The 15743-nt window shown below is 56.4% G+C and overlaps 1 protein-coding gene and 1 long non-coding RNA gene across 5 annotated transcripts; both read right to left on the bottom strand.

Annotated features, from left to right (window-relative positions):
* Nucleotides 1–2005: 2005 nt before the first annotated feature.
* RIT1 (Ras like without CAAX 1) lies at nt 2006–13171 on the bottom strand. Of its 2 annotated transcripts, XM_032713292.1 has the most exons (5): nt 13046–13171; nt 11508–11564; nt 8498–8571; nt 6016–6207; nt 2006–3423 (listed from the first exon to the last, which is right to left on the bottom strand). In XM_032713292.1, the coding sequence occupies exons 1-5, from the start codon at nt 13149–13151 to the stop codon at nt 3193–3195; spliced, it is 660 nt and encodes a 219-aa protein (XP_032569183.1). In that variant the 5' UTR covers nt 13152–13171; the 3' UTR covers nt 2006–3192. The 2 variants fall into 2 exon arrangements, with proteins under 2 accessions (XP_032569183.1, XP_032569182.1); XM_032713291.1 differs by lacking the exon at nt 13046–13171 and having other exon boundaries at nt 11508–12741.
* Nucleotides 13172–14862: 1691 nt separating this feature from the next.
* LOC116799885 lies at nt 14863–15627 on the bottom strand. Of its 3 annotated transcripts, none has more exons than XR_004361129.1 (2): nt 15546–15627; nt 14863–15471 (listed from the first exon to the last, which is right to left on the bottom strand). It is a non-coding gene; the product is annotated as an uncharacterized LOC116799885 (long non-coding RNA). The 3 variants fall into 3 exon arrangements; XR_004361130.1 differs by having other exon boundaries at nt 15587–15627; XR_004361131.1 differs by having other exon boundaries at nt 14863–15458; nt 15546–15615.
* Between the last annotated feature and the right edge of the window lie 116 nt (nt 15628–15743).

Raw genomic sequence — 15743 nt, 5'->3', positions numbered from 1 at the left:
TCCGCTGCCTGAGCTCCGTGCTGGGACCGGGGGTCGCTCCAGGCATCCCAAGGAACCCCCTGTGCTGCTCCCAGGGAGAGCAAACACCGGGATAAACCTCGGGGAGGCGCGGGAGGGCGACGGGATCCTGGGGAATTGGGGGTGGAATTAAGGCGAGCCCGGGGAAGGGGAGATTTTGGGGTGACAGAAGGACGGGGAGGGATCATTTCCAAGGACCTGGAGGGACAGGAGGAGGGGGAACGGCTTCCAGCTGCAGGAGGGAAAGACTTAAATCAGATGTTAGGAAGAAATTGGTCCCTGGGAGGGTGGGGAGGGCCGAGGTTATTCCACGGCTGCCCCATCCCTGGGAGTGTCCCAGGCCGGGCTGGAGCAACCGGGGATAGGGGAAGGTCCCTGCCCATGGAAACGAGAGGATCTTTAAGGTCCCTCCCCACCCAGCCCATCCCATTCCACGATCCCCTGACGGCCTCGGCCCATCCCAGAACCCTCAGCGTTATAACCGGGAATAAATTGCTATAAATGATCTTCACAGTTGGATCCAAGTGGGGAGGGAAAAAATAAAAAAGGACATTAAACGGGCAGAAAAAGAAGCCATTTCACCCCGGAATTTGTAATCCAGGGGCGTTCTCGGAGCCCTGGGACAAGTCTGAATCCTCCAGGGACGTTTATTCCCATCTCCCCCCTCCTGGAGCAGCGGGGATGCGGCTCCCGGGGCTCGTTCTCCCGGGATGTGGCTCCCGGGGCTCGTTCTCCCGGGATGTGGCTCCCGGGGCTCGTTCTCCCGGGATGTGGCTCCCGGGGCTCGTTCTCCTGGGATGTGGCTCCCGGGGCTCGTTCTCCCGGGATGTGGCTCCCGGGGCTCGTTTTCCTGGGATGTGGCTCCCGGGGCTCGTTCTCCTGGGATGTGGCTCCCGGGGCTCGTTTTCCTGCAGCACCGCCCGGGGCCGGGCACAAAGCCCGGCTTTACAAAACCCGACAGCCCCGGGCCGGGTTTCCCCGGCAACAGATTCCTGCCAGAGCCTTCCTTCCCGCTTTTTTTCTGGGAGCTTCCCAAGCCGCGGCAGGTCCAGGGGTGCTCCCACTATCCCAGCTTGCTCCGGGCTGGCCTTGGACACTCCCGGGGATCGCAGGGATTTGGATTCCAGGGGCTCAGGACACGGTTCTGCTCCAGCATTTCCCCTCTTTCCGTTGTTTATCCCGGGAATAACCACGGTTGTCACTCAGCAGTTGTTGCTCCCCAGTTATTACTCAGTTATTATTGCACAGCCACCGATCTGTTTTCTATTTTATTTTATTTTATTGTGCAAAAAAACGTGAGAGAAAAAAAAAAAATCTCAGCTCGACTCGTGCACATCCAGCCCAGAAAAACCGGCTGGGTTTGGGTCCTTATCCCATTCCAGAGGGACAGAAACAAAGGGATTGGCACGAGAAAGAGAGGGAGAAGGGAGGAAAGAAGGAAGGAAGGAAGGGAGGAAGGAAAGAGAAGGGAGGGAGGGAGGAAGGGAGGGAGGAAAGAAAGGAAAGAAAGAAGGAAGGATGGAAAGAAGGAAAGAAGGAAAGAGAAAGAGAGAAGGAAAGAGAGAGAAAGAAAGAAAGAAAAAGAAGAAAGAAAGAAAGAAAGAAAGAAAGAAAGAAAGAAAGAAAGAAAGAAAGAAAGAAAGAAAGAAAGAAAGAAAGAAAGAGAAAGAAAGAAAGAGAAAAAGAAAGAAAGAAAGAAAGAAAAGAAAGAAGGAAGGAAAGATGGAAAGAAAGAAAAGAAAAAAAGAGAAGAGAAGAGAAGAGAAGAGAAGAGAAGAGAAGAGAAGAGAAGAGAAGAGAAGAGAAGAGAAGAGAAGAGAAGAGAAGAGAAGAGAAGAGAAGAGAAGAGAAGAGAAAAAAGAAAGAAAAGAAAAGAAAAGAAAAGAAAAGAAAAGAAAAGAAAAGAAAAGAAAAGAAAAGAAAAGAAAAGAAAAGAAAAGAAAAGAAAAGAAAAGAAAAGAAAAGAAAAGAAAAGAAAAGAAAAGAAAAGAAAAGAAAAGGAAGGAAAGAAAAGGAAGGAAAGAAAGAAAAAGAAAGAAAGAAATAAGAGAGAAAAGAGAAAGGTCTGACGAGGCCTGACAAGAGCAGGGGTTGGAGCAGGGCGAGCTCAGCCCCGACTCCCCGGATCCCCCTTTTCCCTGGAAGTGCCGCTGGAAGCAGCGGGGTTTGCTCCCCTTTGGGCACACTCAGGTCTCTCCCCCCTCCCCGTCCCGTTCCCGGCGGATCCCGGATCCCGCTGCCGGCATTTCCTGGGAGGAGGCGGGAGAAGCTGCGGCTCCGCCCCGGACCCGCTGGAATGCGGCTCCTCCCGGGATTTGGGGGGGTTTGGACAGGGCAGGGAACTCCAGGCTGTGCTTTCCGCAGGTGGCAGCGCCTCCAACGCGATTCCAGAGGGAAAATCCCCACATTCCTGCACTGCTGCCACAGTGGGACAAAGGGACACTGGAATTCCACACTGGAATGGGCTGCCCAGGGAGCTGCTGGAGGTGTTTCAAAGGATGGGATGTGGTGGGGTCGGGTCCCCGGTTGGACTCAACCTCAGAGCCCTTTTCCAACCCGGTTGATTCCGTGACTCTGACTCCTTTGGGTCCCACCCACCGCCCTGCTGGGAGCTGAGCACTCAGGTAACACTTGCACAAGGATCCCACGTTAATTTTGCCGGGAAAAAACCCCAAAAGTCCAGCCCAGCCCAGTCCAGCCCAGCCCAGTCCAGCCCAGCCCAGCCCAGCCCAGCCCAGCCCAGCTCTGCCCAGCGACCTCCCCGCCGGCCGGGCCCCTGGAGCTCTGGGGTGTTGTTGTTGTTGTTGTTGTTGTTCTGGAGAGCAGCTCGTGCAAAACACCCAGGAAAACAGGGAATTCAGCCGGTCTGGGGGCAGCTCCAGCCCCGTTTGGCACAGCCCAGCTCCCGGTACTCCCAGTTTGACCCGGGAAGGCTCCCAAAGCGACGCCGGGAACCGAGGGGAAAATGGCAACAAACAGGAGGAAAACCCGTCGCTGTGAGCGAAGTCCAAGATCCAGAAGGAAGGGAATCTCATCCTAAACACAAACAACGGGCAGAGTCACTCGCTCCCTCCCGGAGTCCCCTCAGGGTGTTGTCCCTGAGCCGCTCCGGGCCCGCCCGCCGCACTCGCCTTCCGCTCTTCCCAGAGGAATTTTCCTTTTCCCCCCTCTGGCTCAGGTGACCGAGTCCTTCTTCCTGCGGAAGGGAGACTTGAGCCTCTTCCACACGCTGCTCTTGGGCTTGGATTTCTTCTCCATGGCCATCACGGCCTCCCTCTCCTTGCGGCGGATCTCCCTCACCAGGGCGTGGAACACGTCGTCGATGTAGTACCGGAACGCCGCCGACGTCTCGAAGAAGGGGCAGTTGAACTCCCGGGCCAGGGCAGAGCCTTCCTCCTTGGACACCTGGGAAAACAGCCCCACACCAGCTCAGGGAGATGCTGATTTCTGTGCCTCGCTGTGCTCGCTGGCGCCGGGACCATCCCGGCTCCAGGGCAGCTCCTTCCCACCCTTCTCCAAAGCTTTCCCCACAAACCTGCTCTGATTTCCCTCTAATTCTCTGGACACTCTTTCCCTCAGACTCTGTGGACACTCATGGAACAACACTCAAAGGATATTATTCCTTTCCTGGAGCTGAACCTCCAAGTGCCAGCCTAACCTGGCATTTTGGGCAGCTTCAGGGCAGCTCCTTCCCACCCTTCTCCAAAGGTTTCCCCACAAACCTGCTCTGCTGTCCCTCAGACTCCCTGGACACTCATGGAACAACACTTTCTGAAGGATATTATTCCTTTCCTGGAGCTGAACCTCCAAGTGCCAGCTCACCCTGGCAGTTTGGGCAGCTCCAGGTGCTCCCTCCTCCTGCTCCTCAGCCGCTGTGTTGCTCAAACTGCTTCCCAGAGCCACCAACACCCCTCCAAAGGGTTTTTCCCTCAACCAACCAGCAAGCCAAGCCCTGCTGAGGCCACACAAAAGCCCTGGCTGCTCCTCACCCCGTCCTCTCCATCCCCTGGCACCACGCTGAACATTTATCCAACTCCAGGTATAAACTGGCACCTCTGGAACTTGTTTTCCCAATTAAGTTTCCTCTGAGGGAAGCTTTGCTCCCACACTGTGTTCCCACAGAGGGCAGTTACTGCCTTCTCCAGCTGGGAGTCGTTTCCCTCTCTGTCCAATCCTTATCCAAGTTCTCCATTATTGCACTGGTGCATCCCCTTTGGAATCCTGGAATGGTTTGGCTTGGAAGAGACCTTAAAGATCATCTCATTCCACCCCCTGCCATGGGCAGGGACACCTTCCACTTGCCCAGGCTGCTCCAACCTGGCCTTGGACACTTCCAGGGATCCAGGGGCAGCCACAGCTCCTCTGGGCATCCCGTGCCAGGGCCTCCCCACCCTCCCAGGGAGGAATTCCTTCCTCATATCCAACCTAAACCTGCCTAAACCTGCCAGTGGGAAGCCATTCCCCCTCATCCTGGCGCTCCAGGCCCTTGGAAACAGCCTCTCTCCATCTTCCTTGCTCCTTCAGGTCATGGGAGGCCACAGTTAGGTCACTGCAGAGCCTTCTCCTCTCCAGGCTGAACAATCCCAACTCTCCAGCCTTTCCTGCCAGCAGAGCTGCTCCATCCCTCTGGAGTCCCTCCAACAGCTCCAGTTCCTTCCCAGTCTGGGATCCCAGGGCTGGAGGCAGCTCTGCTGGGGGGTCTCCCCTGAGGGGCAGAATCTGATCTGCCCAGGGCATGGGGGGTCTCTGGGGCACGTCCAGCCTCTCCCCTGCCGGGAAACTGGGAATTCCACACAAGGAAAAGCCCGTGAAGGGCTGAACTCCAACGCGACGGCTCCGGGCTCCGCGTTCCTGCGCCGGGAAACGAAGGAAGGGAGGGAAAAAGCTGCAGCCCGTGGCTTGGACAGGGACACTCTGTGCTGGGTTAGGGACTGGCTGGAGGGCTGGGCCCAGGGGGTGGTGGGGATGGAGCTGCATCCAGGTGTGATCTGGGCACTGGGGGTGTCCCCAGGGGGATGGAGCTGCATCCAGGTGGGATCTGGGCACTGGGGGTGTCCCCCAGTTGGGCCCAGTCCTGTTCAATGTCTCTGTTGATGATGGGGGTGAGGGGATCGAGTGAACCATCAGCAAACGTGCAGGTGACACCAAGCTGGGGGGTGTGGATCTGCTGGAAGGCAGGAGGGCTCTGCAGAGGGACCTGCACAGGCTGGATCCAGGGGCTGATTCCAACGGGATGAGGCTCAACCAGGCCAAGGGGCACAACAACCCCCGGGCTGGGCCAGAGTGGGAAGGGAGCTGGGATTTGGGATGGGCAGGAAGCTGAACAGGAGCCAGAGTGTGCCCAGGGGGCCAAGAGGGCCGATGGATCCCGGCCTGGCTCGGGATCAGGGTGGCAGCAGGAGCAGGGCAGGGATTGTGCCCCTCGAGGCCTCCCCTCGAGTGCCGTGTCCAGCTCTGGGCCCTCAGCTCAGGAAGGACATGGAGGGGCTGGAGCAGGGCCAGGGAAGAGCAGCGAGGCTGGGGAAGGGTCTGGAGCACAATTCCCGGGAGGAGAGGCTGAGGGAGCTGGGGGGGCTCAGCCTGGAGAGGAGGAGGCTCAGGGGAGACCTCCCCACTCTGCACAACTCCCTGGCAGGAGGGGGGAGCTGGGGGGGGGTCGGCCTCTTCTGCCAGGCAATGATCAGCAAGACAAGAGGGTCTCAAGCTGTGCCAGGGGAGGTTTAGGTTGGATATTAGGAAGAAATTCTTTCCAGAGAGGGTGATCAGCCACTGGAATGGGTTGCCCAGGGAGGGGGTGGATTCTCCATCCCTGGAGGTGTTCAAGCCCAGACTGGATGTGGCATCAGCACCACGGGCTGGGAACCACGGCGGGGTTGGATCCAGGGTTGGACCCGACGATCTCAGAGGTCCCTTCCTGCGATTGTACGAAACCTCCCGCCTTTTCCCTCCTGTTCCCGCCGGGAGCAGCCCGGGCCGGGGGTTCCTGTGCCCCTTTACCTGGCGCAGCTGTGCCAGGTCGGATTTGTTGCCCACGAGCACGGCGGGCGTGTCGTCGGTGCGGCGCACGCGGTAGATGAGCTGCCGGAACTCGCGCACCTCGTGGAAGCTGCGCCGGTCGGTGATGGAGTAGCAGATGATGAATCCCTCCCCGGCCCGCATGTACTGGTCCCTCATGGCCGTGAACTCCGCCTGGCAACAGGGAATCCCGCTCCAAGGTCAGCCCCAGGAGGGACTGGGACACCCCAGGAGGGACCAGGACATCCCTGGACGGGACCAGGACACCCTGGGAGGAACTGGGACACCCCAGGAAGGGCCGGGACACCCCGAGAGGGGCCAGGACATCCCAGGAGGGGCCAGGACACACTGGGAGGAACTGGGACACCCCAGGAAGGGCCGGGACACCCCAAGAGGGGCCAGAACATCCCAGGAGGGGCCAGGACACACTGGGAGGAACTGGGACATCCCAGGAGGGGCCGGGAGACCCTGGGAGGGGCCAGGACATCCCAGAAAGGGCCAGGACATCCTGGGACGGGACTGGGACATCCCAGGAGGGGCCAGGACATCCCAGGAGGGGCCAGGACATCCCGGGAAGGGCCAGAACAAAACAGGAAGGGCCAGGACACACTGGGATGGGACCGGGACACACTGGGATGGGACTGGGACACTCCAGGAGGGACCAGGACATCCTGGGAAGGGCCAGGACATCCCAGGAGGGGCCAGGACATCCCAGGAAGGGCCAGGACATCCCAGGAGGGGCCAGGACATCCCAGGAGGGGCCAGGACACACTGGGATGGGACTGGGACATCCTAGGAAGGGCTGGGACACTCCAGGAGGGAGCAGGACACCCCAGGAAGGGCCAGAACATCCCAGGAGGGACCAGGACACCCTGGGACATGACTGGGACACCCTAAGAGGGGACTGGGACATCCCAGGAGGGACTGGGACACCCTGGGAAGGGACTGGGACACCCTGGGAAGGGACTGGGACATCGTGGGAAGGGACTGGGACATCCCAGGAGGGGACTGGGACACCCTGGGAAGGGACTGGGACATCATGGGAAGGGCCAAGACACCCCGGGAGGGACTGGGACATCCTGGGAAGGGCAGGGACACCTTGGGAGGAACTGGGACATCTCAGGACGGGACTGGGACATTCCAGAAGGGACCAGGACACCCTGGGAAGGGATCAGGATACCCCAGGAGAGGCTGGGACATCCCAGGAGGGACCAAGACCCACTGGGATGGGACTGGGACACCCTGGGACAGGACTGGGACACCCTGGGACAGGACTGGGACACCCCAGGAGGTACTGGGATACCCCAAGAGAGACTGGGACACCCTGGGGCGGGACTGGGACATCATGGGAAGGGTCAGGACATCCCAGGAGGGACCAGGATTCCCTGGGATGGGACCAGGACACCCTGGGAAGGAACTGGGACAGCCCAGGAGGGACTGGGACAGCCCAGGAGGGACTGGGACACCCTGGGATGGGACTGGGACACCCCAGGAGGGACTGGGACACCCTGGGATGGGACTGGGACACCCTGGGATGGGACTGGGACACCCCAGGAGGGACCAGGACACCCTGGGACATGACTGGGACACCCTGGGATGGGACTGGGACACCCTGGGATGGGACTGGGACATCCCAGAAGGACCGGGACAGCTCAGGAGGGACTGGGACACCCTGGGATGGGACTGGAACACCTCAGGAGGGACTGGGACACCCTGGGACGGGACCAGGACACCCCAAGAGGGACTGGGACACCTCGGGAAGGGCTGGGACACCCTGGGATGGGACTGGGACACCCCAGGAAGGGTCAGGACACCCCGGGAAGGGCTGGGACACCCCAAGAGGGACTGGGACACCCTGGGATGGGACTGGGACACCCCAAGAGGGACTGGGACACCCCAGGAAGGGTCAGGACACCCTGGGATGGGACCAGGACACCCTGGGAAGGGACTGGGACACCCTGGGATGGGACTGGGACACCCCAGGAAGGGCTGGGACACCCTGGGATGGGACTGGGACACCCCAGGAGGGACTGGGACACCCTGGGATGGGACTGGGACACCCCAGGAGGGACTGGGACACCCTGGGACGGGACTGGGACACCCCAGGAGGGACTGGGACACCCTGGGATGGGACTGGGACACCCCAGGAGGGACTGGGACACCCTGGGACGGGACTGGGACACCCCAGGAGGGACTGGGACACCCTGGGATGGGACCAGGACACCCTGGGAGGAACTCGGACACCCCGGGAAGGGCCGGGACAGCCCAGAGGGCCGGGGACAATCCCACCCCACACACGTTTGGGGACAGAAGCCCCCCTGGCGTGGGATGTCCCGCGAGTCCCACCGGCCCCCCACCGGCAAAGCCAGGCCTGGGGGCAGGCACAGAGCTCCAAACCCCCGTTTCTGGGCTCAAAAAGGGAGCTGGGCCCTCTCCCTGCAGCCCCCCCGGCCGTGCCCCGTACCTGCCCCGCCGTGTCCAGGATGTCCAGGTTGGCGGGCTCGTCGTCGATGCGGATCCGGATTTTATAGGCGTCCTCTGAGCGTCCCCGGGGAAAACCGGGAATGATTTGGGAATAACCATCAGCTCACAGGGAGAACGTGACACCAAAACCACCCCACTGCCTTAGTCTGGGCTTAGGGTGAGTGAAACCTGCCACTCTCTGCTGGGATTTCACACTCCCGGGGCTAAAGTGGTGGGATTTGAGTGTCCCGTTCCCCACAGAAATCCACCCTGGGGAGCACAGAGCAGTAACATTTTAGTGAGCTATTTATTTATCTCTCTATCCATCAGATTTTATTTTTCTCCAAGCCAGGAAAGGTCTGTGGCTCGAGGGAGGAACTGCTGGTTTCTTAGGAGACATTCTAACATAGATCAATAATATAAATGAAACATTATATGTGAAAATAATTATGAAATACTACATGTGAAAATGATTATTGAATACTATATATGAAAATAATTATTGAATACTATATGTGAAAATAATTATTAAATATTATATGTGGAAAATAATTATTATATACTACATGTGAAAATAAATACTATAGGTGAAAATAATTATTGAATACTATATGTGAAAATAATTATTAAATACTACATGTGAAAAAAATACTACATGTGAAAATAATTATGAAATACTACATGTGAAAATAATTATTAAACACTATATGTGGAAAATAATTATTATATACTACATGTGAAAATAAATACTATATGTGAAAATAATTATTGAATACTATATGTGAAAATAATTATGAAATATTATATGTGAAATTAATTATTAAATACTATATGTGGAAAATAATTATGAAATACTACAGGTGAAAATAATTATTGAATGTGAAAATAATTATTAAATAACTACATGTGAAAATAAATACTATATGTGAAAATAATTATTAAATACTACATGTGAAAATAGTTATTAAATACTATATGTGGAAAATAATTATTAAATATTATATGTGAAAACATTAGAAACACTATATATAAATATTCTATATATGAATGGGCTATACAGAAATATTCTGGTTGTAAATATATAAATATTCTATATTCTCCTGTAAGTATATGAATAATCTGCCTATAAATACATAAATATTCTGGCTATAAATATGTATTCTGTATATAAGTATAAAAATATTCTGCCTATAACTATATATTCTTCCTATAAATATATATTCTACCCATATTAAATATTCTATCTATAAATATATATTTTGTCTATAAATATATAAATATTCTGCCTATAAATATATAAATATTGTCTATAAATATATAGATATTCTGCCTATAAATAAATATTCTGTCTATAAGTATATCTATTCTGCCTATAAATATAGAAATATTCTGCCTATAAATACATAAATATTCTTATATAAATATATATATTCTGCCTATAAATATATAAATATTCTGCCTATGAATACATAAATATTCTTGCTATAAATATGTAGACATTCTGCCTATATATATGTATAAATATTCTGCTTAAAGTATATAGATATTCTACCTGTAAATGTATAGATATTCTGCCTATAAATATATAAATATTCTGCTATAAGTATATAAATATTCTGCCTGTAAATACATAAATATTCTTGCTATAAATATATAGATATTCTGCCTATAAATATATAGATATTCTGGGTACAAATATATAAATATTCTGCCTAAAGTATATAGATATTCTACCTATAAATGTATAGATATTCTGCCTATAAATATATAAATATTCTGCTTATAAATCCATAAATATTCTGTCTATAATACATAAACATTCTGCCTATAACTCCATAAATATTCTGCCTATAAATCCATAAATATTTTGTCATAAATATATAAATATTCTGTCATAAATATATAAATATTCTGCCTATAACTCCATAAATATTCTGCCTATAAATCCATAAATATTCTGCCTATAAATCCATAAATATTCTGTCATAAATATATAAATATTCTGCCTATAACTCCATAAATATTCTGCCTATAAATCCATAAATATTCTGCCTATAAATCCATAAATATTCTGTCATAACTCCATAAATATTCTGCCTATAACTCCATAAATATTCTGCCATAATACATAAATATTCTGGCTATAACCCCATAAATATTCTGCCATAATACATAAATATTCTGGCTATAACCCCATAAATATTCAGCCTATAACTCCATAAATGTTCTGGCTATAACTCCATAAATGTTCTGGCCATAACTCCATAAATGTTCTGGCTATAACTCCATAAATGTTCTGGCTATAACTCCATAAATGTTCTGGCCATAACTCCATAAATGTTCTGGCTATAACTCCATAAATGTTCTGGCTATAACTCCATAAATGTTCTGGCTATAACTCCATAAATGTTCTGGCTATAACTCCATAAATGTTCTGGCTATAACTCCATAAATGTTCTGGCCATAACTCCATAAATGTTCTGGCTATAACTCCATAAATGTTCTGGCTATAACCCCATAAATGTTCTGGCCATAACCCCATAAATGTTCTGGCTATAACCCCATAAATGTTCTGGCTATAACTCCATAAATGTTCTGGCCATAACCCCATAAATGTTCTGGCCATAACCCCATAAATGTTCTGGCCATAACCCCATAAATGTTCTGGCCATAACCCCATAAATGTTCTGGCCATAACTCCATAAATGTTCTGGCTATAACCCCATAAATATTCCGGCTATAACCCCATAAATGTTCTGGCTATAACCCCATAAATGTTCTGGCCATAACCCCATAAATATTCCGGCTATAACCCCATAAATGTTCTGGCTATAACTCCATAAATGTTCTGGCCATAACCCCATAAATATTCCGGCTATAACCCCATAAATGTTCTGGCTATAACCCCATAAATATTCCGGCTATAACCCCATAAATGTTCCGGCCATAACTCCATGGACTCCTGTCCCTGTGGCCAAAGGGAAGCGAGGGGCGGGCGGGCTGTCTCTCACCGATGGTGGGATCGTGATCCTCGGGGAAGCGGTGGCTGATGAACTGCATGGTCATGGCTGCGGGGGAAACCCGGGACACCGTCAGCAGCTTTGCCTTCCTTTCCCGGTTTTCCCATTTTTCCACGACGTTGTCCTGGGAACCTCCCTCTTCCCCGCTCCCACTCCGCCCACATTCCCGTTTTTCCGTGTTTTCCACCCCCCCCAGGAGCAGGACGGGATCGGCGGCACCGCTTCCACATCCCCGCGCTGAGAGGGGTCCCGAGGATCCCTGATCCCATTCCCGGGGATCCCCCTGCGTTCCCGAGGATCCCTGACCCCATTCCCGAGGATCCCTGATCCCATTCCCGGGGATCCCCTCGCGTTCCCAAGGATCCCTGACCCCATTCCCAGGGATCTCCCTGCGTTCCCAAGGATCCCTGACCCCATTCCCAGGGATCTCCCTGCGTTCCCAAGGATCCCTGACCCCATTCCCAGGGATCCCTGACCCCATTCCCAGGGATCCCCCCGTGCTCCCAAGGATCCCTGACCCCCTTCCCAGGGATCCCCCCGTGTTCCCAAGGATCCCTGACCCCCTTCCCAGGGATCCCCCCGTGTTCCCAAGGATCCCTGACCCCCTTCCCAGGGATCCCCCCGGGCACCCAGGGAGCCCTGACCCCTTTTCCCATTTTCCCCACATTCCCCGTTTTTTCCCCCCACCCCGGAATCAGGTCGGGATCGAGGCCCCGGAGCGGGAGCGGTTCCACATCTGGATGCTGGGGATGGAGCCCAGAAGATCCCAGGGATGGATCTCGGGGCGGGATCCCGCCGGATTCCAGTTCCCCTCACATTCCCAGGGCTCCGAGGGAACAGCCCCGCAGGGATGCGGGAGCAGGAGGAAGGGGCTGATACAGCCCGGGAGGGATCGGGAGGGGACCGGGACATCCCGGGAAGGGCCGGGACATCCCAGGAGGGAACCGGGACATCTTGGGAAGGGTCCGGACATCTCGGGAAGGGCCGAGACAATCCAGCGGCACCGGGACATCCCGGGAAGGGTCCGGACATCTCGGGAAGGGCCGGGACAATCCAGCGGCACCGGGACATCCCGAGAGGGGCCGGGACATCTTGGGAAGGGTCCGGACATCTCGGGAAGGGTCGGGACATCCCAAAAGGGAACCGGGACATCTCGGGAAGGGCCGGGACAATCCAGCGGCACTGGGACACCCTGGGAGGGGCCGGGACACCCCGGCGGGGGCGGCACCGCGCCCAGACCGGAGGGGTGGCCAAGGGGCCGCTGCCGAGCCGGGACCCCCGAGCTGAACCCCCCGAGCTGAGCGAGATCCCCGAGCTGAGCCCCCCCAGGCCGAGCCCCCCGAGTTGGGCCCCCCGGGCCGAGCTGAGCTCCCGAGCTGAGCCCCCCAGGCCGAGTCCCCCGAGCCGAGCTGAGCCCACCAAGCCGAGCTGAGTCCCCCGAGCCGAGCCCCCTGAGCTGAGCCCCCCGAACCGAGCCGAGCCCCCCGAGCCGAGCCGAGCCCCCGGGGCCGGTCCCCCCCGGCACTCACCGCTCTTGCCGACGCCGCCCGCCCCGAGCATCACCAGTTTGTACTCGCGGTTCTGCCCCGCGCCGGGGCCGCCGCCGCCGCCGCCCGGGCGGGCTCCGGAGTCCATCGCCCCCCACCTCCCCCCCCTTTCCCCCGGTTTTTCCTGGGTTTTCCCGGTTTTTCCGCGGTTTCCCCCCCTGGTTTTCCCGCCCCCGCTCGCTCAGACACCGAAATGGCGGCGGCTCCTCCCGGACCCGCCCCGGGCTGCGCGAGCGGCGGGCGGGGCGCGACGGCGGCTCTGAGGGGACACGGCGGGGGCACAACCGGGACACAACCGGGACACCCCGTAACCGAGGGGCGGCTCTGAGGGGACACGGTGGGGACACAACCGGGACCCCCCCAGACCTCCCGTAACCGAGGGGCGGCTCTGAGGGAACACGGCAGGGACACAACCGGGACCCCTCGGGACCCTCGGGGTACTCCCATAACTGAGGGGCAGCTCTGAGGGGACACGGCGGGGACACAACCGGGACACAAGCGGGACACCCATAACTGAGGGACAGCTCTGAGGGGACACGGCGGGGTCACAACCGGGACCCTCGGGGCACCCCCATAACTGAGGGGCAGCTCTGAGGGGACACAAGGGGACACAACCGGGACACCCCGTAACCGAGGGGCAGCTCTGAGGGGACACAAGGGGACACAACTGGGACCCCCCCGGGAACCCTCGGAACCGAGGGGCGGCAGTGAGGGGACACAACTGGGACACCCCGTAACCGAGGAGCGGCTCTGAGGGGACACGGCGGGGACACAACCGGGACACAAGCGGGACACAAGCGGGACCCCCATAACTGAGGGACAGCTCTGAGGGGACACGGCGGGGACACAACTGGGACCCTCGGGGCACCCTCATAACTGAGGGGCAGCTCTGAGGGGACACGGCGGGGACACAACTGGGACCCCCCCGGGAACCCCCCGTAACCCAGGGGCGGCTCTGAGGGGACACAACCGGGACCCCCCGTAACCGAGGGGGCGGTCGGTGGGGACAGAACCGGGAGAACTGGGATTTCCTCCCCGGGGCACCCCGGTAACCCACACGGGGGGGCTGCCCCAGCCCCGGGAACCCCCCCTGCCCCACGAGGCTGCCCCAGCCCCACATCCATCTCCCCCAGCCCCACATCCATCTCCCCCCAGCCCCACAGCCATGTCCCCCAGCCCCACATCCATCTCCCCCCAGCCCCACAGCCATGTCCCTCAGCCCCACATCCATTGCCCCCAGCCCTGTGTCTCCCCCCAGCTCTGGGGGGCTCCCCCAGCTCCCCTCCCACCCCTGGGCTCCCCCCCAACCCCGGGACCCCCTCCCAGCCCAAGGGGCTGCCCCCAGCCCAATTACCCCCCCCTCAGCCCCACTCGCACACCCCGGATCCCTCTCCCACCTCTGGGCTCCCCCCAACCCCAGAACTCCCCTCCCAGCCCCATATCCCCAACACCCCCCTACCACAGCCTCCCCCTCTTCCCCAGACCGAGCTCCCCTCCCAGCCCTGCACCTCCAGACCCCCAAACCTCCTCCTAGACCCAGGGGCGCCCCCAGCCCTGTGACTCCCCCAGCCCTGTGACCCCCCCAGCCCCACATCTCCTCCCCAGCCCCACATCCCCTTCCCCAGCCCCGGAGTTCCCCACAACCCCACAACTCTCCCACCCCCAGTTATGGGGTCCCCCTGACCAGGGTTCCCCCCCCAGCCCTGGGGGTCACCTCAGGGCCCCCCCAGTCCCCAAGTTCCCCTCCCACCCTCAGCCCCACGGGCTCCAACCCTCCCCCAAACCAACACGCCCAGGGAGCCCAGTATTTATACATTTATTTATAATGAAAGTTCGGTTCTAATTATTTACACCACAAAAGGAAAGCCGAGGTTTGCACGGGTGAGCCCGTCCTGGGGGCAGCAGCGACACACAGATCCTTAAAAACCCCAGCTCCCGTTCCAAAGGCTGCCCAGTGTCACTGGGAGTGTCCCCTGGAGCTCTGGAGCAGTCCCAGTGTCACTGGGAGTGTCACTCCGAGTTCTGGAGCAGTCCCAGTGTCACTGGGAGTGTCCCCTGGAGCTCTGGAGCAGTCCCAGTGTCACTGGGAGTGTCACTCCGAGTTCTGGAGCAGTCCCAGTGTCACTGGGAGCATCACCTGCAGTTCTGGAGCATTCCCAGTGTCACTGGGAGCGTCACCCAGAGCAGTCCCAGTGTCACTGGGAGTGTCACCCCGAGTTCTGGAGCAGTCCCAGTGTCACTGGGAGCATCACCCCGAGTTCTGGAGCAGTCCCAGTGTCACTGGGAACATCACCTGGAGTTCTGGAGCATTCCCAGTGTCACTGGGAGCGTCACCCAGAGCAGTCCCAGTGTCACTGGGAGTGTCACCCCGAGTTCTGGAGCAGTCCCAGTGTCACTGGGAACATCACCTGGAGTTCTGGAGCATTCCCAGTGTCACTGGGAGCGTCACCCAGAGCAGTCCCAGTGTCACTGGGAGTGTCACCCCGAGTTCTGGAGCAGTCCCAGTGTCACTGGGAGTGTCACTGGGAGCTCTGGAGCAGTCCCAGTGTCACTGGGAGTGTCCCCCCCGAGCTGTGGTTCCCCCCCCCCCCCCCCCCGAGAACACCCCCCGGGCAGTTTGTGTCCATGGACAATCCAACAGCTCATTCCCAGCTCCCAGGAGCTGCTGGACCCAAGTGCT

This window comes from Chiroxiphia lanceolata, chromosome 29 (assembly GCF_009829145.1).
Source record: "Chiroxiphia lanceolata isolate bChiLan1 chromosome 29, bChiLan1.pri, whole genome shotgun sequence".
NCBI classification, from domain to species: Eukaryota; Metazoa; Chordata; class Aves; order Passeriformes; family Pipridae; genus Chiroxiphia; species Chiroxiphia lanceolata.
Note: the sequence above shows the minus strand (reverse complement) of the source record. Positions and strands in the feature narration are given on the sequence as shown.

Coding starts and splice junctions, on each gene's coding strand:
- RIT1 (XM_032713291.1), bottom strand. CDS start 12,183: ATGTGGGGAAAATGGGAAAAGGGGTCAGGGCTCCCTGGGTGCCCGGGG. Junction 8,572..11,507: donor GGATCACGATCCCACCATCG/GTGAGAGACAGC, acceptor GGGGACGCTCAG/AGGACGCCTATAAAATCCGG. Junction 6,208..8,497: donor TCCTGGACACGGCGGGGCAG/GTACGGGGCACG, acceptor CCCTGTTGCCAG/GCGGAGTTCACGGCCATGAG.